The sequence below is a fragment of the Melanotaenia boesemani genome, chromosome 10 (assembly GCF_017639745.1).
Source record: "Melanotaenia boesemani isolate fMelBoe1 chromosome 10, fMelBoe1.pri, whole genome shotgun sequence".
In the NCBI taxonomy this organism is placed as follows: Eukaryota; Metazoa; Chordata; class Actinopteri; order Atheriniformes; family Melanotaeniidae; genus Melanotaenia; species Melanotaenia boesemani.
In genome coordinates this window covers 10,832,953-10,859,302 of record NC_055691.1, presented here as the reverse complement: position 1 = coordinate 10,859,302, position 26,350 = coordinate 10,832,953, and the positions used below count along the sequence as shown (strand labels likewise).

General features: G+C 42.5%; 1 protein-coding gene and 1 long non-coding RNA gene across 2 annotated transcripts in view; both read right to left on the bottom strand.

Annotated features, from left to right (window-relative positions):
• The window catches only part of LOC121647513 (NLR family CARD domain-containing protein 3-like), a gene marked incomplete at its 5' end in the record, with an annotated part of 33,550 nt that overhangs the window by 6,739 nt on the left and 461 nt on the right, over positions 1-26,350 (bottom strand). The window contains 3 exons of the mRNA XM_041997029.1: positions 19,858-20,031; positions 24,162-24,326; positions 24,425-26,225. Of these exons, the coding sequence (XP_041852963.1) occupies positions 19,858-20,031; positions 24,162-24,326; positions 24,425-26,225 (2,140 nt within the window). The remainder of the gene's footprint in view (positions 1-19,857; positions 20,032-24,161; positions 24,327-24,424; positions 26,226-26,350) is intronic.
• On the bottom strand, positions 171-17,577 carry LOC121647029. Its single transcript, XR_006011770.1, has 3 exons — positions 17,565-17,577; positions 16,422-16,425; positions 171-238 (listed from the first exon to the last, which is right to left on the bottom strand). It is a non-coding gene; the product is annotated as an uncharacterized LOC121647029 (long non-coding RNA).

Here is a 26,350-nt window from a genome sequence, read left to right as displayed (position 1 = left end):
CACGGCAGAGCTAACTCGGAGATGGAAGCAGTCATGTGACCAGTTAACACAATGATGGTGAGATTGTTCTGATTTCATATCACAAATAATTAATGATTTCATTCAAAATCCTATATTGAAGTTAAGCAGATCTACATCTTTTTATGGAAAGAAAGTGTTAAAAGAGTAAACAGAAGAAAGCTTCACTTCTAGACATTTCCCACACAAAAGACTAGTTCACAGCTGGAACTAGAGACACCTTTACATGCACAAATACACGCACGCTCACTGCAATGAAGTACTTGCTTGCTAGGATCATATAACATGACATGACATGAGCTACTAACCCTGTCTTGTTTTGTTTTCATGATTTAGAAAGAACAGAACATGTTTAGTGAGCTGGTGGCAACAACCTTTCCTCAATTATCCAACACTGATCGGCTCATTTATAAAGGAGAGAAATGAGTAAAACCAGATTAAAATAATGTTTTGTTTATTTTATCCCTTCAGATGCATCCTAATTGTTACTCACTGACACATGAATTTATATTTTCTCCAGATTACCGTCTAACCGTTGACCCAGGATCTGATAAGATGGTATCTCTCTCATTCCTACAGCTGAAGCAGTGAGAGTGAGTAAAACCTTCCTGCCTGAGGTGGAAATGCCAACATTCTGATCCTTATGTACATTTCTGTAAATACCAAACGGCAGTTTCCCTGCTTGGTTCTCTGTGGTGATGCAAACTGCAAGTCCCCTGATTTCCTGAAAAAAGTGTGTGCGTGATTTGCACCAAAACTGTTCATGTGTCTCTGGGTTCTAATTATATTATTTTATCTTTCACAAATGGTTTAAGTTAAGGTTTTAATACTCTTGGTACTGTATCTATAATCTATATTAAACAAGAATTGAATCTGAAACAGTTTTAAAGATACAAACTGAAGGCATAATAGATTTATTTTTCAGACAAGCAAACTAAGAATCTGAAATCTGTCTGAAAACAGATGAATCAATAAATAAATTGCTTAGAGGGAATTTCATAAGACCTAAAGAAAATATATAAATGAAATTTAAATTACATTAAAGGAGCTCCTCTATTAATTGTCATCAGATGTAACTGTATGCAATTACTTTAAGTAAAACAAAGAAAACCTTAAACACTTAAACAACAAATGTTGAGGCAGATAAAATTACTTTTAGGTCATTGTTAGCTCTGCATTAAAACAAGAAAATGCACTATAAAATGAATACTGGGATACCACAAAGAAAAAATAAAAAATTTGTTTCATATTGGTCTGATATCCATGGATATTTTAAACTGAGTCTCTTGTAAAAATTATAATAATGAAAAAAGGGTTTTGTAAAAGATTAAAAGAGAAAAGCGCTGCTCGAGCAAATTTGGCTGATGATGGACACATTAAAAGAAATTTAAATTGGGTTTGAGTCCATATCATCTTGGAGTTGAAAGTATTAACGACAAAATCTCCAAAACAATTAATGTTTTCCAAACAGTTTAAAATGAACTCTAAGGATCCTCATGAATGCAGGAAAATTGACCTGCTCTGATTTGGCCTTTCTGCGCAGAACTACTGACCTGACTTTGACAAAGTTTCTGACTCTGACCTAAAGACAGATGATTGATGGACTGATATTGAATGAACTTCTTGCAGGTTCTTATCCAGGATTGCTTCCACAGAAGGCTGATTGCTGGTTTATAACACTGCTAATTCTCTTGCCATTAACAGTTACACTTATTTATTTTCCTGAAAAGCAGGTCTGATAATCTATTTACAGGAGGAGGAGACGTCTACATTAAATATCTTTTGTAAAATATGTGTATGTGCATTTTACATTCAAACCTGACTTTAACCCATATGACATTTTGGGATAGAACTTTTACAGGTGGAGATGATTATTACCATGTACACATGTGCTTGTACTGATGAGGATTGTTTTTACAGGGGGATGCTGGAATAGGCAACTCCAGGATTCAAGCATACAGGAATTTTGATGTTTTGTGTACAATTTTACTCTTATCTGGAATACTGTAACATATTAACAAAGATGGAAAGTATATCAGTTTTTTGGTAAATTGACTATTTCACCATGCACCCCTGGTTCTGCAGGTATTGTGCGCGCTACTGATGGAAAACCCTGCCTTTCTTGTCATTTCTTCCTTGTCATTTCTTCCCCTGGTTTGCTAGGTTGTCACATGGGGTGGACCATGTGCCAAAAGGGGGGTGGTATTCTCAATAACATCTCTGATTCCTTTTGAACAGAAAGTTCTTTCACAGGTGCACAGTGTGGTTAAGGAAGGCCTGCCATGCCAGCATCAGATCTGCTCCACTCCTTGGTTCCGGGAGACTGGGTTTTGGTCTGGGAGACGAGAAGAAAGCACTGGCGTTTTGAAAGGTGGCTGGGTCCATTCCAGGGGTCTCATTTATAAAACTGTGCGTAGGATTCTTACTAAAAGTGTACTTACGCCCAAAACCGGAAGATGGCGTACGCCATAAAATATTCTGATTTATAAAACCGTGCGTACGCACAGGTGCAAGCAATTTCCCCTTTATAAATCACACTCGTCCTTGAAGTTTGCGCAGGTGAATTTGGCTCATGTTCCGCCCACTACACACCCACTTTCCACCATAAATGGTCAATGCAAAGTACCTCAGCGTGTATTAAAATGAGCCAGCTGATCCATGTTGTGATCCATGAACAACGGCAACCGCAGGGAAGCGAACCAAAAAACGCAACTTCACAGAGCCAGAAATCGATGCATTAGTGAGTGAGGTGGAGAGTCGAAAAATTATTTTGTTTGGTAGCCACAGTAGTGGCGTGACAAATAAGAGTAAGTGTCGTGAGTGGCAACACATAGTTACCTCAGTTAACTCTGTGAGCGGGACAGAGCGGACCATGGCGGAGATCAAAAAGAAACCATCAATGAACTGAAGGAAATCAGAACAACGCTGCATAATTTGTGTGACATTATGTTCGACATTTCAAACACATTAAAAGAGCTTGTGAAAAAGTGAACCTTATTGTCTGCTTAATCGCTGCATGACCTCCTCACGGAGCCGTGCCCCGTGTTGGAACTCCCTGTGTCTGGGAGGGGGCTGTGGGTGAGGGTCGGCATTCCGAGGAGGGGGGAGGCCAGGAGGTAGTTGGATGCCGTGCCTCAGTGCCAGGTTGTGCAGCACGCCACACGCCCTCACGATCCTGCACACCTTTTGGGAATGGTACAATAATCTACCCCCTGACGCATCCAGACACCGCCACCGGCATTTTAAAAGGCCGATGGCGCGCTCTACAGTTGAGCGCGCACGGGAGTGAGCGGTATTGAACAGGGTCTCCTCTGCGCTCTGTGGGGTTTGGGAAGGGGGTCAGGAGCCAGCGCCGGAGGGGGTAGCCACTGTCCCCTGCATTTCAATGAAACAGTGCATCAGTGGTCTGCATCTGGCTAAGCTGGTTGTCAATATAAAGTTATTGTCTTACCAAGAAGCCAGCCATCACGTACAGCGCCTGCCTGCAGTCTCTTCTCTACACTGCTTTGCGCTAGGATGTAAGAGTCATGTGTAGAGCCAGGCCATCGTGCAACTACTACATTTGTCAACATCATGTTGGATTGACATATGACTTGAACATTGATAGTATGCACATGCTTCCTATTGACATACATGAATTCATCGACATATGGGGCCCTTATAGCAATATGAGTGCAGTCAATTGCGCCGATTACATTAGGAAAACCGGACATTGCTGCAAATTGCCTTTTAATGTCGGCCTGTTCTCCTGCAATATAGGGAAACTGGATGTGGAAGAGTGTAGCAGGACGCATAGACAGCGGAGACGGGTTATGAACTCTTGCCGGGTTGAAGTCATGCACTCTGACCAGTGAGCCGAAATCACATCTGCGGTCATACAGCCAGAGCGCAAAATTAATTGGAGACATGGTGACAGGACCCCACGCTGCCACAAGAGGACTCTGGATGCAGTGTGTTGTTAATTCCCCACCTCTCCATCTGTGTCGCCAATTCCCCCAGCCTCCAAAACCAGCGTACGCATGGGTCAGAGCTGCCGTGAAAGACCGCACATTTTCACGTCAAGTTTGTTTTTTATAAATCACAACCTTTGCGTTAAAAGAGGCGTACGCCAGTTTCAGGCCCCATTTTGTGCGTACGCAACGGTTATAAATGAGACCCCAGGTCCTGTTGGTCACTCACACAGCCATGAAGGTCGCTGAAAGGTCCACATGGATCTACGTATCCCACTGCAGGAGGTCCCAAGGTACACCAACCCCAGCTTCAGCTGACCTCTCAACCACAGGGCAGAGTAATCCCTGAGGTCAGTCCCGTGTGAGGTAGTCTACCCTCCACGTGGCAACATGAAGTGCACCCAGGCTGCCATGAGGGGATGGAAGTGCGTCATCTTCTTCATCCTTGTCACCCTCCTCCTCTGGTACCTGGATCCAACCGGTCCTCATCCAACACAACGCGCCCCAGCTTCGTCCCAGCCCGCCAGATGATTGCAGGGGACAGAAGCACCCTCCTTGAGGAGGCACCGCCGAGATGACCACACCCTTCAGCATCATGATCACACTGATAACCTTTGGTGGCAAGTTGCTAATATGTCTGCTCATAAATTGACAAATGACAGTTGTTATGTTTGTGGACTGGTGCCGCATGCCACACCTACTCAATCAGTTTTTATTCCATATCCAGTCCCTTTGAATACCACTTTGTGGACTCTGATCATGGGTAATAGATTACACCCTAGGAACATTACCTGGCCACACCTGCGCCCTCCTCTCTCCTGGAGGAGGCCCGCTGAGTTTTCTAGCAATACTAATTCCACTTGTGTTTCAACCAGAACTGTTTTCCGCTTATGAGATCATACTAATCCGTATGCTTCCCCACCTCTATGAAAGGTGCTATGATGGCTTTACTCTAGTGAGGTATGGGGTATTAGCATGGGCTGTGGAAGGTTTATCTATCTCTTTGGAAAATGTAACCTCTCTAGTGGATTCTGGCTTTAGTTTGCTGCAAGAGGAAGTTTAGGTTTTGAAAATAATGTCCCTGCAAAACAGGATGGCTCTTGATTTTTATTAGCTTCACAAGGTGGCACTTGTGCTCTGATTGGACATCAGTGTTGCACCTTTGTCCCTGATACATCTGCTAACTTGTCTGTGATCCATGATGCCCTTACTGATCTCTGGGACACTCTGCAGGACCTCAATAATGCTAATTTACCCTCTAAGGGGTGGAATTTTTGGGATTGGCTTACTAGTGGTTCCTGGGTTATTATTTTGATTAGAGTTGCTACTCTTCTGGTTGTATTCTTACTTTGTGTTCTGGTTGTCTTTTGCTGTGTTCTTTTTCTGATCAAATGTATGCTTAACAGAACGTTCAGTGTCCATGTTTGTCATTATGCTCCAGTGGATATCTCTCTGTATTATGATGCTGGTTATGAAGCTGGTTCTAGAATGCGCCGCTAGGTGGCAGCAGCAATTGTAGTAGCTCTGTTTTTAACTTGTGATTTTTTTGCAATATAGCCGTCTTTTTTAAGACATCAGCTGTCAATCTGTGTCTGTTCGGGTAGATTTTTCGCGCTGGTCAGAGGCTGTGCTATACGGGAGATTTTTCTGAATATTTTTTCTTTTTTTGCAAGACTTGTTATTGTGAGTCTCCATGGCAACGAGACTTGTTTACCATCAGGATCAACTGATAAAACTCTCCAAACTCAAGATTATCAGTGAAACAACACTTCAAATCCCAACGGAGTTGAAAAGAAAGAGAAGAGGATGCAGGGCAGGAGCGAGGCAGAGAGAAAAACGGTGGCGATTCAAACCGTTTCTTCCAACGGTTGTTATGGGAAACGTGAGATCGCTAGCTAACAAAATTGATGAACTTCAGGTGCTAACCAGGTCTCTTAAAGAATACAGAGAGTGCAGTATTATGTGCTTCACCGAGACATGGCTGCATGAACACATCCCAGACTGTAATGCGTCTGTACACGGCTTCAGGACGGTCCGTGCAGACCGCAATAAACAACTCAGCGGGAAGCTGAAGGGAGGTGGAATTGCGGTGCTGGTAAACCAGCGCTGGTGTCATCCTGAACATGTCACTGTTAAAGAGAAGATCTGCAATAGAGACATTGAACTGCTAGCTGTGAGTCTCCGCCCGTATTATTTACCCAGAGAGTTCACATGCGTTATTCTGGTAGCGGTATATATATTACCTGGTACCGCTCCAGACGCAGCCTGTGATGTCATTAACTCTGTAGTGGCCAGGCTTCAAACACAACATCCAAACGCATTTGTGGCGATCTCTGGAGATTTTAACAACATCTCCCTCTCTGCAACTCTACCAACTTTCCAACAGTTTGTCAGCTGCTCCACCAGAGAAAACAAAACGTTGGACTTATTTTATGCAAATATTAAAAATGCATACAGCTCCTTTGCCCTGCCACCTTTAGGAAGATCAGACCATAACCTAGTTCTTCTCTCCTCCTCCTACAAGCCCATCGTTCAGCAACAACCAGTCATTAGAAAGGCTATTAGAACCTGGTCTAATGAAGCTGAAGATGCTCTGAGAGGATGCTTCGAGGCTACAGACTGGAACGTCCTATGTGAACCTCATGGAGATGACATCAATGCCTTGACTGAGTGTGTGACAGATTATATTAACTTCTGTGTGGACAGCACCGTTCCAACAAGAACAGTGAGGTGCTTCCCCAATAACAAACCCTGGATCACCAGTGACCTGAAAAAGCTGCTGAACATCAAAAAGAAAGCTTTTAGGGATGGAGACAGGGAGTTATTGAAGTCCACACAAAAACAACTTAAAACACAAATGAAGAAGTGCAAGGAGGACTACAGGAAGAAGTTGGAAAGTAAGCTTCAGAAAAACAATGTGAGGGATGTGTGGTCAGGAATGAAGAAGATCACTGGCTTCGGGATAAAGGAGGATCAGACTGATGGAGGTCTGGACAGAGCGAATGAACTGAACATGTTCTTCAATAGGTTTAGCTCACCTCCTGCTTCAACCCCAACTAGCCACACACCCTCCATGAGCCCACAGCTTTCCTATCACACCTCCACTCTGTCACCCTGCAGCTCAGTCAAGGACCTGGACACAACCTCATCTCCCTCCACATCAGGACTTCCTGAAACCTCCTCTGCCTCCACCTCCACTCTGTCTGTCTCCTGTAACCAAGTCATGCAACAACTGGTGAAACTGAACCAGAACAAGGCTGCAGGTCCAGATGGTGTCAGTCCCAGAGTTCTCAAGACCTGCTCAAAACAGCTATGTCCGATTCTCCAGCACCTGTTCAACACCAGCCTGAGTCAGAGAAGAATCCCGGTGCTGTGGAAAACATCCTGCCTTGTTCCAGTGCCTAAAAAACCACAACCAGCTGAACCAAAAGACTACAGACCAGTCGCCCTGACATCTCACGTCATGAAAGTCCTGGAGAGACTCTTACTGGCTCACCTCAGCAAGCAGGTGAACACCTTTCAGGACCCATTACAGTTTGCATACCGTAATGGGCTTGGGGTTGAAGATGCCATCATATACCTGCTTCAGAGAGCCCACTCTCATCTGGACCAGTCAGGCAGCACTTTGAGGGTCATGTTCTTTGATTTCTCAAGTGCTTTTAATACGATTCAGCCTGCTCTGCTGTGTGAGAAGCTGCAGAAATTCCAGGTGGATCCCTCCACAACCACCTGGATTTACGACTACCTCACAAACAGACCACAGTTTGTGAGACTGAAAGGTTGTGTGTCTGAGATGGTGGTCAGCTGCACTGGAACACCACAAGGGACTGTACTTTCACCATTTCTATTCACGCTGTACACCTCAGACTTCCAGTACAACTCTGAGTTCTGTCATCTGCAGAAATACTCTGATGACTCAGCAGTTGTTGGGTGTATCAGTGATGGACAAGAAGCAGAGTACAGAGAACTGGTCGGTCAGTTTGTGAAATGGTGCGGTGACAATCATCTCATCTTGAATACCAAGAAAACAAAGGAGATGATTGTTGACTTCAGGAGGAACAAGAACACACATAGAAGTGTTTCCATCATGGGAGAGGAGGTGGAGGTGGTGGAGGAATACAAGTACCTTGGAGTTCAGCTGGACAACAGACTTGAGTGGAAAAGCAACACTGAGTACATTTACAAGAAAGGTCAGAGCAGACTCTACTTCTTAAGGAAGCTGAGATCTTTTAACGTCTGCACCAAAATGTTGCAAATGTTCTACAGGTCTGTTGTTGAAAGTGCAATCAGCTTTGCAGCAATCTGCTGGGGCAGCGGCATCAGAACCAGAGACTTGAAAAGAATTAACAAACTGATCAAGAAAGCTGGTTCTGTGCTTGGAGTAACTCTGGAGCCGCTGGAGTTGATCATCAAAAAAAGAATTCTGTACAAGCTGACGAAGATAATGGAAGATCCTTCACACCCTCTACACAACGCCGTGACGAAACAACAGAGTGTGTTCAGTGGGAGGCTTGTTCAAGTCCGATGCAAGACAGAGAGATACAGAAGATCCTTCCTTCCAGCAGCTATCAGGCTGAAGAACAAAGCCCTTAATTAATTAATGTGATTGTTTTTTTAAAAAAAAATAAAAAAAATTACTACTACTACAATATTGAATTTCCCTTTGGGATTAATAAAGTATTTTTCATTCATTCATTTCATGCTAGTGGTTTAGAGTCCTTTGAGTAAATTTTCTCTTTATGTTTGATTAACATGTTGCATTTTAATCAAAGGGGTGGATTGTAATGGAAAATTTTATACACATGCACTTTGTATTGTTACAAAACCTTGTCTTGTGTTTTACTGAGGAAGGAGGATGACTTGTACCCAGATAAGAATTGAGTGAGCTTCATTTACCTCCCCTTCCAGTCTTCTTGTAACATTCCTTTGAAACAGAGGACTAATGATTTGTCTTGATGTGATCAGCTCATGCTAGTTTATATAAACCAAACCCAAATGCATCTGTTCAGACTCGTGCAGCCAAAACCCCTTTGACTGTGGGACTCTCATTGCTGATCAGCTCTTATTAAAATACTTTGTTTGATTCTCACTTAGTGTGTGATCTTTGATAAATAAAATTCCACAAAGTTGCAGTAGTCAATGCGTGAAATGACCAGAGCCTGGACCAGGAACTGTGCCATGTGTTCAGTCAGGTAGGGTCTGATCCTCCTGATGTTGTAGAGAGAAAATTGGCAAGACTGGGCAACCGAGGCAACATGGTCCTTAAAGGTCAGCTGGTTGTCTACCATGACACCGAGATTCCTGGTAGAAGACGTAGGCACAAGTGTGATAGAGTCGATCTGCACGCTTATCTGTGTTGGTAAGGAAGGATTGGCTGGACAGACAATAAGCTCAGTCTTGGACAGATTTAGCTGAAGGTGGCGATCCTTCATCCATGCGGAGATATCAGCAAGGCATGCTGATATTCGCATTGAGACGGTTGTGTCGTCAGGTGGGAAAGAAAGGAAAAGCTGAGTGTCATCTGCATAGCAGTGGTAGGAGAAGCCATGAGAGCCAATGACTGCACCAAGTGAGGAGGTGTATAGTGAAAAGAGAAGAGGGCCAAGCACCGAGCCCTGAGGCACCCCTGTTGTCAGCCCATGTGATGTGGACACTCCCTCTCTCCAAGATACTTTGAATGATCTTCTTGTGAGCTAGGACATAAACCACGAGAGGACAGATCCTGATATACCAAGCTCCGAGAGTGTGCAGAACAATATATGATGGTTGAGCAACAAGCACGCTGTTCATTTTAAGTTTACAAGGTGAAATCCAGCACAATGAAGAAACTAACACTAGACACAACAAGTGCGCGCTCCCGCGTCAGGGGGTACAATTTCTGGCAGGGATAACTGTCTTGGCACGACACCGGCTCAAATTAAGCCCCGATCCCAGTTTTAATCTTAGTTTTAGTCTCCAGGATTAAAATGATTATTAGTTTTAGTCACATTTTAGTCATGTCTAAGTTTAATCGTTTTAGTCCAGTTTTAGTCGACAAAAACTCAAAAAGGTTTTAGTCTAGTTTTGGTCAAATAAAAAAAAGTAACAAATTAATTTAGGTCAATAATACGTATTAAAAAGTGGAATCAAGGTTGACAGATCAACAGATATTCAATGCTGCCATGCTATACTTAACTGCTGTTGGGCAGAAACCTTTTTATTTCTATATTTCATCTTTTTTCATGAATTGATGCCCTACTTCATCATACAAAAATGTCACAAGAAAATAGCAGAGCTATAAGTTCAACATATAGCAACACATTGTGAGCTTGTTGTTTGGTTATTTTCATCAATAATTACAAAATTAAAAGGAATGGTTTTAGACTTCGAAGGTTTCCCAACCAACAGCAAATACTTTCTGATCTACTTAGGGTTATGCATCGCACAGATAAAGTGCTAACTGTGGAATCAGTTACTCCAAAAAACCAAAGAGCAACAACATCTTTACTTTGGTAACTGTGGCTTTATTTCTGAGAATTTTCTGAAGTGCAATACTCCACCATGAACATACACATTTATGATATTATCAGCATTTTCTTCACCCCAAGTTCTGGTGAAAAGTAGAAAACCTGATATTCCTTTAGATTTATTTTACACACATGATTACATGCTAAATTCCCTGGTTTGTATGTTTCACTTCTTGAAAGTGGCCTACACATAGGAACTGTAGAAACTTCATGGAGGTGAGGTTTGAGTCTTTCTAGTTAGAGTGGAGAAGCAATTCACAATGTCAACGCATAATGTGCAACACTTTGCAATGTCATCAAGCTTTATTCAGATGATAATGTGTGAATACACCAAGACAAAGAGAGCAAAGTCACAGATATATTTGCATGTCACAAACCATCCATTGTTAGGATGGAAACAAAACCAACTTTTCATCCTTATGGTTGTGCAATCTTTTGTAAAGTGAAGCTGCGAAGCTATGCACATCAACGCTTTTTGTAAGAATGAATGTGTATAATTACTGTGGATCCAGCAAGAAGTTGAGCATCTTACTACATGTGGATCAAAAGAACCAGCGTTTTATGACAGAGGAGAGCCTACAGAGTACGTCAAGCATAAAATCAGTAGCCGTCTCCAGAGTTTCTTGTGCTTGATCAACATCAACATGTTGCTCTCCATCACTCAGTGCACAACCCAGCAAGACCGCAGGGCTGACCCAAGTTGCAGCTTGGCTGTTTATGAGCTTATGGCCTTCATTTCAGTTTTGTTTAGCAGAGCAGCAACATCCAGAGTTAGAGTAGTGAGTGATGTTCGGTCAGAGCATTTCCTTGTGCCAGCCATAAAAGAAACAATACCTCCAAACAGATTTCAAGCGATCATGAAACACCTGCGGTTTGATGACAAAGACACCTGTGTGGTGCGTGTGAAAAAGGATAAGTTTGCTGCTATCTCTGACATCTGGCAACATTTCATCAGGAATTGCGTGTTGTCTTACAAGCCAGGACGACACATTACAGACGACGAGCAGCTTTTCCCAACAAAGGTCCGCTGTCCTTTTATCCAATACACTGCATCCAAGGCTGACAAATTTGGAATCAAATTTTGATCGCAGCAGATTTGGAAACCAAATTCATGTGCAGTGCCATTCTTTTTCCACTTAGAAAAAGACCCCACTCGTACCACAGGAGAGCAACTATCAGAGAACGTGGTCATAAAACTATTGGAGCCATTTATGGATGTGGGCAGGACTCTTACAACTGGCAGTTTTTTTACATCACTGTCTCTGGCTAACAGGCTCCTGCAAAGAAACACAACTCTTCTTGGCACCATGAACAAGATAAGGCAGGAAGTTCCACCCCCAGCCAAAGATGCTTCACGATGAAAGAATTCTCCACACAGGGATTAACATCTGACAGTGCTTTGCTGACGGTGTTTGCACCAAAAAAGAACAAATCTGTCTGTATTCTCAGCACCATGCACCAGAAAGTGAAGATTGAAGAAACACGCAAAAGAAAACCCAACACTGTTACCGACTACAACCATCTGAAGTGTGGTGTTAACATTATGACCAGAAAGTACATGCCTACACAGTGCGTGCAGGAACATGGAGGCAGCCCATCGCTGTGTTTAACAACATGCTCGATCTGGCAGCGATAAATGTGACGCCCGCCGGCTTATCAGCCAGCCAGGAGAGAGTTGCAGGACGTGCTGGAGACGCTGACTGTGGAGACGGCCCAGCACCCGCCTCCCCTGATCCCTGATTGGCCGTCTTACCCCTCACTCCCCAAACAAGCTGCTCAATCCGGAGAAGAGGCCTCCTTCATCACCATCATTCAGGGCAGCTGTGGACTGTGGGACACATGCCTGCCACTTTGAGAAAGAGTTTGGATTGTGTGGTTAAGAGACTTTTCTGTGTGGTTTAGTAGTTGGTTTAATGATAAATATCTTTTTGTGTTCTGAGCTTTGGTACCGTCCCTGCCTGAAAGAAGGAGGTTTTGTGTTTGGTTTATTAGGAGTTTGGTTTTGTTTTGATACAAGTCCGCCTGAGAGCGTGTGTTTATTTTGTTTTCTTTTGTTACTGAGTAGTGTTAATGGTAATTGTTAAATACCCGAAAGGGACACTTTGAGTTTGTTTGTTTTGTAATATTTGCCGGTTAAGGGTTGTTCGTGTTTTGGAACCCATTTCTGTTAATAAACATTGTATTTTATTTACCCTTGGTCCGGCCGTTTCTGTGTTACTGTCCTTTTGACCCCTGGACAAAAAGGGGGACGTAACAATGAACACGCATGTGTTGTACAAAGGTTGCAGCTTCAACAAACCCCAGGACATTTCCTCAGAAAAAGCAGAGTCAGGTGCTGAAGAAGAGCAACAGGAACCACAGAACTGAAAAGTGTTCACAATGTGATAAATACACATGCCACAAATGTAGGAAAGATAAACCATGGGTTTGTGTAGACTGCTGAACTGGACAATTTTAACTGAGCTGTTGAGCGTGGCAATGCTGTAGGGAATGGCTTTTTTATTCTGCCTGCTCACCTACTGATCCACCCTGCTGCTGACTCAACCCCTGACTCAACTTCATCTAGGAACCACACAGCCAAACACCTGGACTCTACCACTATCATCAGAGAACTCATCCTCTCTTGTTTGAGACTTTGTGTACAATCTAAAAATTACAAATTGTAATCCACAACCACTGTCAAATAAAAAAAATTAACATTTATTTATTACATTTATCTACTTTTTTTCCTATGCCAATTTTATTTAATTCTTCACCCATTAATTTTATTTCCTCCTTTATTTATTTATGCATTTATTTTTACCGTCCTACATTTCCACTTTTCCTAATGCACACATTTACTTTGCCTCACGTATTATTCCCTCCAGTGTATCCTGATGAGGTGGGCATTTCTAACCTCCCTATTAACCAATCAGCCCTCAGGCTCAGCTCTGTGTCCTTCTTGTAAACTCGCTGGATCAAGCTAACTTTGCTACACTAACTTGGAGTGATTCTGTGATCTTTGGTGACTGTGGTTATAAGCGCTGCCAAGAAGGGTTGCAACTTCTCCGAGCGTGGTTGCAAACACTCTCGGAGTGGTCATGTCCACGGTCTGAACAGTTGCACACAAGTTGCTCTCACTTTATAATGATTTACACAACATGCTACCATGTTCAGAATGCACTTTAAAGTAGGAGGATTCAGCTCGCAGCCCCTCTGTCAGTGTTCATGTCCACTATCCAAATGGCTGCACACTGGCTGCTACCGCTTTATTATGCTTTATAAATGTTGTTCCTGCTTGAAGAATGCTGACTTATGTTTAGTATAAATAAACAGGTATTCAAAATTGTCTGTAGGAGAAACAATAAAACATACAGAACTTTATCACCGTAAAGAAACACGTCGCATCAAGTTAGTGGAATTCTAGGATGATTTCTGATACGCTTCATTTCTTTAATAGATTTTTCTAATTCCCTTTTCATTGCATCTTGGTTCTCTGAGTTTAAGTTTTCCAACACACCAGCAGGCTGTCAGTTTTACTGTTGACCTGCTTCTCTAACGCGCTGCATACGGTCCATCTTTGTATTGAGTACTTTCAGTTTATTCATTACAGCAGAGCTGCTGCTGCACTCAGCGTCTGAAGTTTTTGATCTTCTCATTCTCATTTTATCAGACATGATCCCTGCAGAACGCACAAAGAAACAGGCGGGAAAACTTTATAAACCCATTCCAGAGTTTCAGAGAGATTAGATGAATAATTCTTGTAGAATTTACAAATTATTTGGAAGCAGCAGGAAGACAAAGACACTCACACGGCCATCTTTACATCAGGTTTAGAAATATTCATGCTAAGCTAGGCTAACATGTCCTGGACCATCTCTGATCCAGTGTCAGAGGACAGAAAGGATGTTTCTAGTAATGACAGATTTTTCCTTTAAAGCAACACTACAGATGTTTGTGACCCTTAAAACTCAAATTGAAATTCAGACTCATTTTAAAGAACAACAACATTTGATCTGCAGATTCCTGAGCTGAAGAACCGGGAAGATTCTGCAGCTTCTAATTTTGGTTTCCAGTCTGACATGATACACTGGTTTGCTCTGCAGAACCACGTCACACACCAGCAACTAGATAACAGCACGCTGCTGTCAGTATCAATAGACAACAACAACAAGACAACACTATCAGAGGAAATGAGAAAACAGAGTTAGAGTGTGTGATCAGACTGAAAACCAGAACAAAGACCAGATTGGAGATAAAAACCAGGATGACAGCTGGATGCAGAGTTAGCTTGTTGTTGCTGTGTGTCTGTAATAACTGATCAGCTCTGCTTCTGTCTGGACTTTGCTTTGCTCGGCTCTGACTAACACAGCTAAACTCTGTAGGAGGCTTTAACCTGTAGAGACGTGTCCAAACTAAAGAATCTTTGTCCAACAGACAGTTATCACTGTTGTTCCTGCAGGTGTTCTCCTTGGAGACTCCCTCCACAATATCTGCTGTTTCAGCTGTGAGCAAAGGAAAAAGGCTCCTACATGAGTGATTGCTCATATTACATCATATCCAGCATGAAGCAGAGAGACAGAGCTGAATGAAGGACAGAGAAAATGTCTGCAGATCTTCCTCCTCTATCAGACATTGTGTGGCTGCAGCAGCCTCTCCATACCTGAGTATGTGTGGATCCTTCAGTGCAGCCATCAGCAGCTTCACTCCTGACTCTCCTGGATGGTTGTATCTCAGGTCCAGCTCTCTCAGATGGGAGGGGTTGGAGGTCAGAGCTGAGGCCAGAGAAGCACAGCCTTCCTCTGTGATCAGACATCCTGACAGGCTGCAGAAAACAACACACATGAAGAAACTCTGAGAGAACTGCTGTGAAACTAGAGCGGAATGTCATCAGATGCTCAGAGAAACTGGACCTGTCTGACATTACTGGCTTTGTGTCTTCATGTTCTCCAAGTTTGTGACTTCATGACTTAGTTTGTAACAAATGTCCCATTTTCAGGTTCCAGCAGAGACACTACAGGAACATCTCCTCAATTATTTGGAACTGGTTTCCTTTTGCAACCTCAGACTTGGAGCAACAAAAGGCACGTTGCAAAATTTGTTTAAAGGCTGTTGCTACCAAAGGCGGGAACACAACGAATTTACTTCAACACCTGAAACAGAGGCACTCTGTGGAGTGGGAGAAATCCTGCAGTTTACGACATCCTCAAAGCAGCAACAGCCTACAAAAACCCACCAAGAGACAACCGATGGTAGGGGCCTGATGGAAAGGGGTCATGGATGCGGTCACGTTGTATATTGCCAAAGACATGATGCAGGGATGTTTTTAGCTATAGATAAGGTGGGCAACCGCCCAGGGCGCAATCTATTTGGGGTTGAACGAGCGCCCTCAAAAAAAAAAAAAAAATCGCCAGTATTTTAGACTAATACCGCTCATTTCCACGTCAACTTAATGGACGCTGCTGAACCCCTACTATCTTGTCAACTTGCTGCTGAGAGTCATGTATGCAGGTTGTGTGTGTGTTAGAAGAAAAGCCAGGGCGGAGACGGGCGGGGATCAACTCACAACTGCAGAGGTTGAGAGCAGGTTGAGTCTCACTCTCAGAGGAAAAGCAAGGTGGGGCCTGATCCTCTGGGTTTGACAACGGAAAAGGTGATGATGTTACGTCGCGTCAAGGGTGTTTCACGGACAAAAGACCAAAGAAACCATCAGGTGCCCAGAAAGAGAAGGAAAAGAAGAAGCGGAGAAACGCTCAAAAGATAAAGGTATGCAGGTCTCTATGAGTGACGTTAATTGTGCATGTCATGAAAAAGTAGCCTATTTATCCTCTTGCTAATATGTTGCTACTTAACCACAGAAGACGACTGTATTTGGTTTTTAGCTTTACTTAAGCAACTAATATAACTAATAAGCAACTACTTAAGCAAATAGTATAACTAATACTATTGTGTTTGTGTGCAAGTTCACATACCTATTAGTCTGGGAAGTTGATAAACAATATTATGGTTTATTTTAATTTGGTAACTGATGCATGTTAAGTGTGATCTAACGTACATATTTTATCTTAATTGTAAATTCAGGGGTACTTCTGAAATATTTTGGAGAAGCTCCCACTGGCAAAAATGAAGAGCCACCTCCCTCTGCAGCCACATCTTTGCAGGACTTGTCAGGTGTGTGTGTGCCAGGTGTAAACAGGGTGAAAGACCCAGGTTGAAAAATCTGCTACAGTCTCAGCACTGAATTCAAATTATTATTACTATTTTTTATTTATTTTATTTTATTCATTTGTATTTGTGTGATGAAGAATTTGTTCAATTTACATTTATCAATCTCATCGTTTTATCTATTCTTGTTAACTTTTGTATTGAATAATAAATAAATAATAATAATAATAAAAATAACAAATAATATCCTTGTGTTTGTACGTTGGCAGGGTTTGTGGTTGGGTCGGTGGGGGCTGGGGGTGGGGGTGGGATTGGTTAGTTGTGGGGGCGCTGATGGGTGGTTCGCCCAGGGCGCAAAACTAGCCAGGACCGCCTCTGACATGATGCCTATTTATACGGTGGAAAACTGCGGCTTTATTAACCTGCTAAAAACATTAGATCCCAGGAATGTGCTACCAAGCTGGAAATACTTTGCAAAAGTTGAGTTGCCTCACCTGTACAACTGGACACATGAAAGGATCACAAGAGAACTGGATGGTGTGCATTTTTATTCTGCCACAACAGACCTGTGGACTAGCCGAACAATGGAGCCATATATGAGTTTATTTTGTCGATGATAACTGGGCTCTAAGATGTTTCTGCCTGCAAACAGCCTACTTTCCCGATGATCACAGAAGTGAGGCAATTGCTGAGAGGTTAAAAGATGCTCTGAGCTCCTGGAACGTTACTGAAGAACAACTCGTCTGCATGACAACAGACAGCAGCACCAACATTATCAAAGCTCTGAAAGTCATCGGGTGGCCAAATCTGCAGTACTTTGGACATAAACTACACAATGCCATAAGTAAGAGTCTAATCTGTATGTAGTATACTTATTTTGTATGTGATGTATGTTTCATATGTAACCTTTCATTTTATTGCTTTATGCCGATTTCCCACAAAGAACATTGACACGAACAGTTAATCAGTGAAGCAATTCATGTATTTTAGTCTAATACACCTAATACATATTTATGCTAAATATACATGTGTGACTTATAATGGTACGTGTGCCATGTGAGTGTGTGTGCGTGGCTACGTCAGTAAAATGTTGTAATCTGAAGAAAATGTTTTGACATATTGATCTTTATGTTTAACTTTGCTCATTATAACAGTAAAACTGATGCATCTGTGTTTTCATTATTATACACAGAATGATGTGAAGGAGCCACAGACTGAACGTGTCATTGGGTGTGTAAAAAGGCTGTTGCTGCATTTTCCTATAGTTGGAAAAAAAAGAAGAGAGATAAGTGAAGGACAGGCTGAACTTGGTCTACCCCCTCATCAAATAATATAAGAGTCCCCGATTAGATGGGGTTCAAGCAAAAAAACTATACAGATTTCTGGAACAGGAAAAGGCTGCAGCTCGTGTTCTGGGTTCAGACAAGAAAAGCCGTCATCTTGTGCCCACTTGGCAAGACATAGATGTTTTAGAGTCTGTAAATAAGGCTGTTAGACCACTCCAAGACTTTACTGATGCCCTGTCTGGTGAGGCTTACGTCAGTGTTTCCTATATTAAACCGGTACTCCATTTGATCAAAACTAGTCTCCTACAGCCAGCGGAGGAAGACAGTGAACTCACTAAAACAATAAAAAAAACATACAGCGGTACCTTAATGATAAATACAGCGACCTTGTGAAGGATGAACTCTTGGACATGGTCCCACTGATGGACCCCAGGTTCTGGACAACATACATTGACCCAGACAGGGTGGAACACATAAAAAAAGCTCTCACTGAACTGATGTCTCTGCCTGCTGAAACAAGTTCAACCCGACAGATTCCTGGTCCAGCTGTGCAGAGAAGAACAGGCTCCACCCAATAAGAAAATGACTTTGCCTGCCTTCTTCATAAAAAGTGTGCCAGTGCCATCTCCTCAACAATCAGAGGCTGTGAAAATCGAGACAGAGTTGGAAACCTACCTGTTGACACCTGAGACAGACCCAGACACCGATCCACTTCAATGGTGGAAGCACCACAAACCGAAATTTCCAAGGCTCATTAAACTGGCCAAGAAATATCTCTCTGTCCCTGCAACAAGTGCCCCATCAGAGAGGGTTTTCAGTGTGGGAGGGGGCATTGTTACATGCTGCAGGGCATGCCTGAAGCCAGATGCAGTAGACAGGCTTGTCTTCCTTCCCAAAAATGTGTAGTTAAAAAAACAAAGACAGCAAGAATGTTCTAATGAATGTATGTTTGAAATATGACTTTAATTTTGTTAACATGTTCAGTGATTTCTTAAAATAGTGTTTTGTATACAAGAGGTACGTTTTCTTGAAACACGTTTTAAGTGTAATGAAACTTCAGTTTGCATTATTTCATTCCCAAAATGGGAAATTGTTTATTTGTTTATTGTCTAAATACTCTAAAAGAGTGACTATTTTCTTCCAAGAGGAGGCTCTTTTATTTAATAATGTATTCTTTTTTCTAAGTTAGATTAAAGTTACACAAGTGAAGTGAGGCCTGTTCTGAGATGTATGCTCAAACCTTAAAAACTAGCTCATTGTGGAATACCACGAAGTACAAACATGTTGTGTGTTATATGTTCATTGTTTAAAGTGGCAGCACCTCCATCTCATTTTACAAGCTTGTTTCACAGCTCGTATAGTTAAACTTTAAATCCAGGTCAACTCCCAGAAGGGTTGATTACAATACAAGCATTTTTGAAAAATAATGTTTTACTGGTTGTATTTTTTTATTATTAATACTAATGGAAGGGGAGAAAAAAGAAGCAATTACAATCAGAAATTGGATTTGATTTAAAAGAATTAGAAGTTTTTATTTTTAGGCCATGTCGCCCAGCCCTACAGAAAATCAAACATGAATTTCACTGGAACTTTGATTCCATGCATGTGATGAACGAGACTTGATCAGCAAGTTTGGGAAAAACAGACCAAATAGTCTGGACCTTCTCCAGACCCCGTCCCCCCAATATCTGTCCTATGTTTTATTAATTCCTGTTGTTTTTAAGGGAATCTACAAGTTTGTGTTTTGTAAAACAGTGAATATAAAACAGAATTAGATGACTTTATACATTCTTTCACCTTCAGGATTCAGGACAGGTTACAGGTTCAGGTCAGTTTCTGTGGTGTAAGACGGTGTAAGTCATACAGACTGACAGTCATACAAACACCTTCTACAGGTGTTCTGTTGCTCATTAATAAAAACTCATTTAAACACTCAGTGTGATGAATCCTGACCTGAGAGTTTCCAGTTTGCAGTTTGGACTCTTCAGTCCAGCAGACAGCTGCTTCACTCCTGAGTCCTGCAGGTCGTTGTTACTCAGGTCCAGTTCTGTCAGACTGGAGGACTGGGAGCTGAGAACTGAGGACAGAGCTTCACAGCTTCTCTCTGAGAGACCACACATATACAGCCTGAAGAGACAGAAAAATACAAAAATAAAAATATATGTGATCAAAATGAATCAATCCTCATATTGGATGTAGACTGAAAGATCATCTGTGGAGGAAAATCAGCTTTATAACCTCGTTATCACGTCCATGTGGTGGATTTTAATGCTCACATAGATCATGAGTGAAACAAAGATTCAGTGTGGTGGCTGAGAACTTTCAGCTTGGAAATGTAGTTTATCAGAGACAGTCTGAACATCTGAATAAGACAGGTGAGGATTTCAGGTGAGGAGGAGCTGGAGAGTGTCTCTGAGGAGGGGTGTGTAGGATTCCCTCCTGATCCGTTAACTCTTTGACTGACTTCAGGGAAGTGGAAGAAAACCAATGAATGGATCCATTTATATAAGTTCTTTTCTTTAGTGGTTTAGTATTTGTTCATTTCCATCAGTGAAGTTCCTGAATAACATTTTTAGCTAAAAATGAAAATATCTTCTTCTACTGTTTTTATCATGATGCTTTTTATTTCATAGGCATTGCTGTTGTGTAAAACTCCAAGACTTTCCACATTTGGAAGATCAGCAATAGTGGCATGTACCAGGGATGGGCAGAAAGATGAGTACAAACAGCTGATTGATAATTTCATAAAAACTGTCTGATCCTGAACACCATGTAGACCTCCTGGTCCACAGACCACCATCTAGACAGGTCCAGGAATACCAATGTTCTGTACGAGAAAGGAAAGAGCTGCTTGTATTTACTCAGGAGGTTAAAGTCCTTCAATGTCTGCAGAAGATGCTCCACATGTTCTATCAATCTGTGGTGGCGAGCACATTCTTTTATGCTGATGTCTGCTGGGGAGGCAGCATTAAGGAGAAGGACAAGAGGAGGCTGGAGAAACTGCTGGAAAAGGCTTCTTCAGTGATGGAACTAAGGCTGGACTCACTGAGCACTGTGGTGGAGAAATGTATGTTTGGAGCTGCTTGTATTACATGTATTTGTGGACAGGTCACTCTGGGAAATGAGACCTTGTGTCTCATTGAGTTAAACTTGTATAAATAAAGGTAAAAATAAAACTATGGAGAAGATGGAAGCAGGGCTGGACAACAAAGACCACCCTCTCCACGACATCTTAGCTGGTCGAAAGAGCTGCTGCAGTGAACGTCTCATTACTCTGAGCTACATAACAGAGGTTTAGAGGCTCCTTTGTCCCATCTGCCATCAGACGCTTTAATCTGAGGATACATTCACACCGCCACTATTTGGTCCACTTTAAATGAACCCTGGCCCACTTCCATGGATAGTAAGGTTCATCTGAAGTAAATGCTCATTCACATTCTGCTGCAGACCAAAGAAGAGAACTCTGGTCTGCTGAAAACTGGGGGTCTCAGTTTACTTGGAAGTGAACTCTTGTGTAGTTCATTTGCAGAGTGAAAGCAGACGGACTATCCAGTCAACTAAAGACAGGAAGTGATGTAGTGAACGACACAGCACAACGTGTTAGATAGTCCACTGCCTCTCCAGCTGCTCATACTGGGCAGCTTCTAGTGAAAACTGGATCTGGTTTGAATACCAGAGTAAAAACAGAAACCCCATGATTGCAGAAAATTGTTATTGCTCCATGGTTTACTTGCAGTGAAGGTCCTGGGCAATCCATGAACTGGGTTTTCTTCTTATTCCTGCTTTTTTTCTTGCTTAGTGGTCGTTTTGGGGAATATCAGCCCTAGCGAGTAGCTGTTGGAACTGCATGATGTTCTCCAGGCAGTTTGCTGGCTAAAGTGAAGAGCAGTGTGAAAGCAAACTGAACCAAAGGAAGGTGTGAAATGTTTCAATGGAAACCGAGCCCCCTGGAATATTCTAGTGTGAATGCTCCCTTAGTGTTTAGCATCAGTCCTTTTTCATCCCTTTATTTTATCTGACTTGTTGATGTACTTTTATTGATGTTTTATCTTTTGGTCGCACTGCATTTAAGTCTCAATTTACTAATTTAACTTTCTAACTGTTGTTGTGCCTTTAAATGTGAAATGCTGGAAAACTGACTTTCCCTCTGGGGATTAATGAAGGTCGTCAGGTGTCTGATAATAAAATCTCATCCCACTTTGCTCGGTATGAAAACAAGCTCACCTGAGAGTTTCCAGCTGACTGTGTGGACTCTGCAGACTCGACAGCAGCTTCACTCCTGAATCCTGCAGGTTGCTGCTACTCAGCTGCAGCTTTTTCAGCCTGAAGGACTGGGAGCTGAGAAATGAGGACACAGCTGAAACGTTTCCCTCTGAGAGGCCACAGACACTCAGTCTAAAGAGAAGATATTAAAAATAATGAACATTCACATGTACAATTCTGGCCGCTGATGTCCATGGTAACAGAGTTTTGGGTGCTTCTGTTGTTGTGTTTTCGGGTCTTATGAGGATGTGGTGAACCCCTGAGTGTGTCGTTGCCAAGTTTCACTGCCCACTAGAAGCCTGGCATGAACACTACATGGTTTCTACCCAATATGTGTTTTCCCTGCACGGAGATAGTTTTCATCGCACTGCTGTAGAAATCCTTTTCTATTAATAAATATGCAAAGAAATACGTTTTACCTTTTGCATGGGAATGTTATTGTGCAAGCATGCATAAAAAAGTAGAAAAACATTTGAGAGCAGCAGAAAAATCTGACCTGAGAGTTTCCAGTTTACAGTGTGGACTCTTCAGTCCATCAGACAGCTTCTTCACTCCTGAGTCAGAGATACTCAGGTCCAGTTCTGTCAGCCTGGAGGACTGGGAGCTGAGAAATGAGGACACAGCTGCAACGTTTCCCTCTGAGAGGCCACAGACACTCAGTCTGAAGAGAAGATATTGAAGAAAATGAAGAAGGTTTGTTTTCAGATTTAGTCACATGTACAATTTAACTTAAAGTCAGAGAGAATCATTGAAAAATGTATTCACATTTCCTCAGTGAAACCAAAATATCATCTTTTCTTCTGTTGGACAGTTAATAAACTGAGTGATGTACAGAATGGTTTAGTTCTCTGTTTCATGTTTATTCTTATTTGATCTTTGGAATCCACATTAGACATCTTTAAAAGTCACCTGTCAGTCATAAATATCTTGCTTTTACAAATGTGCTTCTTTTATTTATGATATAAAGTATGAGACAGCAGGGGTCTGGTAAAAGTAGAAAAAGACCTCCAATCATCTTTTCATAAACTCTTTTCCTGGACCTCATTGTAAAATGTCCCAGGTTTAAGAAAAGGTAATGAGAGATATTCAGCAGGTCTAAGGGAAAGATGACGGTCTCTGATGAGAACTGGACCACACTGAGACCTGGCTATGATGCTGGTCTGCAGTTCTGAGCCGACACAAGATCAATACATATTCTCCACAAAGAGCTTCAGATACTTCATCTAAAGCCATCTGATCACAGGGTTCCAGTGAAATTATACATCATATTAGTATGTTCACATATCAAACATGACTCCATCATCAAGATTGTTGGTTAAAGGAAAGAAAAAGTCAGAAGACTGAAACATGTTGCTGTCACAAATCCTCTTACTCCACTGTCCTCCCATTTATCCACACCAATCACAGTCAGGACAACTGGATAAACCTGAACAAAACTCAGTACTGGACTGGACCTGATCTGCACACATATCTTCCGAACCAAATGAAATGAGCCAAAAGTATCTGAGCAGCAGTGATCAGAATGAAGTGATGGAGATCTGGGGATGTTTCATTTCATTTATTTAAACAGATTTCTGAAAATGTTTGAGATTATTGCATCACAGAGACGGTAGGAAAATGAGCTCCTGTTTACACCACAATGCTGAGACAGTAAAATGGAAAAGTTTTGTTGTCTTCTGGTCTCTGGTTTCCATGGTAATAGAGTTTGAGGTGATTCTATTGTTGTGTTTTCGGGTCTTATGAGGATGTGGTGAACACCTGGGTGTGTTGTTGTCAAGTTTAACTGCCCACTAGAAGCCTGGCATGAACACTACATGGTTTCTACCCAATATGTGTTTTCCCTGCACGGAGATAGTTTTCATCTCACTGCTGTAGAAATCCTTTTCTTTTTTAAATTCTTAAAGAAATAAGTTTCACATTTTGTGTGGAAATGTTATCATTCAAACAGGCACAAAAAATTAGAAAAACATGTGAGAGCAGCAGAGAAATCTGACCTGAGAGTTTTCAGTTTACAGTGTGGACTCTTCAGTCCATCAGACAGCTGCTTCACTCCTGAGTCGGAGATCCTCAGGTCCAGTTCTGTCAGCCTGGAGGACTGGGAACTGAGAACTGAGGACAGAGCTGAACATCCTTCATCTGAGAGGGAACAGCTGCTCAGTCTGAAGAGGAAATAATGAGACAAGTAGTTCTCTGTCACATTCTGTCCTATAAAACAGCAGCAGTATATTTCTCCACATCCTGCTATATATGTACTTACACAGCTTTCTTGGAGGCTTTGACCACTGGCAGCAGCCTCAGGAGAACCTCCTCTGAAGGAGAGTATTTCTGCAGGTCAAACACCTCCAGATCTTCTTCTGATGACAGTAAGATGAAGGCCAGAGCCGACCACTGAGCAGGAGACAGTTTATCTGTGGAGAGACGTCCTGATCTCAGGGACTGTTGGACCTCCTCCACTAGAGAACCATCATTCAGTTCATTCAGACAGTGGAAAAGATTGATGCTTCTCTCTGCAGACACATTCTCACTGATCTTCTTCTTGATGTACTGAACTGTTTCCTGATTGGTCAGTGAGCTAATTCCTGTCTGTGTCAGCAGGCCTCGTAGGAGTCTCTGATTGGTCTGCATTGAAAGACCCAGGAGGAAGCGGAGGAACAAGTCCAGGTGTCCATTTGGACTCTGTAAGGCCTGATCCACAGCTGTCTGATGGAGAAGTTGTAGATCTGGTTTATTTAATAACTTAGACCAAAAAGAAACTGTTTGTTCTTGTTTCAGCAGGTTGACTCCAGACTTGATGAAGGTCAGACGGACATGAAGAGCAGCCAGAAACTCCTGAACACTCAGATGGACGAAGCTGAACAGCTTCTCCTGGTACAGTACTCTCTCCTCTTTAAAGATCTGTGTGAACACTCCTGAGTAAACTGAGGCTGCTGTGATATCGATGCCACACTCTGTCAGGCCTGATTCATAGAAGATCAGGTTTCCTTTCTGCAGCTGATCAAAAGCCAGTTTTCCCAGAGACTTAATCATCTTCCTGCTCTCTGGACTCCAGTGTGGATCTGTCTCAGCTCCTCCATCATACTTGACCTTCTTGACTTTGGTCTGGACCACCAGGAAGTGTATGTACATCTCAGTCAGGGTCTTGGGCAGCTCTCCTCCCTCTCTGGTTTTCAGCACATCCTCCAGAACTGTAGCAGTGATCCAGCAGAAGACTGGGATGTGGCACATGATGTGGAGGCTTCGTGATGTCTTCATGTGGGAGATGATCCTGCTGGCCTGCTCCTCATCTCTGAACCTCTTCCTGAAGTACTCCTCCTTCTGTGGGCCAGTGAACCCTCTGACCTCTGTCACCATGCCAACACAGTCAGGAGGGATCTGATTGGCTGCTGCAGGTCGTGTGGTTATCCAGAGGCGAGCAGAGGGAAGCAGTTTCCCCCTGATGAGGTTAGTCAGCAGCACATCCACTGAGGTGGACTCTGTAACATCAGTCAGGGTCCGATTGTTGTGGAAGTCCAGAGGAAGTCGACTCTCATCCAGACCGTCCAAGATGAAGACAACCTGGAACTCTTCAAAGCTGCAGATTCCTGCTTCTTTGGTTTCAGCAAAGAAGTGATGAACAAGTTCCACCAAGCTGAACTTTTTCTCTTTCAGCACATTCAGCGCTCTGAAAGTCAGTGGAAATGTAAACTGGATGTCCTGGTTGGCTTTGTCTTCAGCCCAGTCCAGAGTGAACTTCTGTGTTAAGACAGTTTTCCCAATGCCAGCCACTCCCTTCGTCATCACTGTTCTGATTGGTTCATCTCTTCCAGGTAGGACTTTAAAGATGTCTTCTTGTCTGATGGTTGTTTCTGGTCTGTGTGGTTTCCTGGATGCTGTTTCAATCTGTCTGACCTCATGTTCATCATTGACCTCTGCAGTCCCTCCCTCTGTGATGTAGAGCTCTGTGTAGATCTGGTTCAGAAGGGTTGGGTTTCCTGCTTTAGCAATCCCCTCAAACACACACTGGAACTTCTTCTTCAGACCAGATTTTAGTTTACGGCCACAAGCTGCAGCCAGAAGTTCTGAAAAGAAGAAGAAATAAGACGAGTCAGTAAAGACTTGAAGCCTCTGAGGAATGAGGATGTGAATATGTGATGTTTCATGTGTTGAGACATCAGTAAATGTGTCATTTATCCAGCAGCTTCCA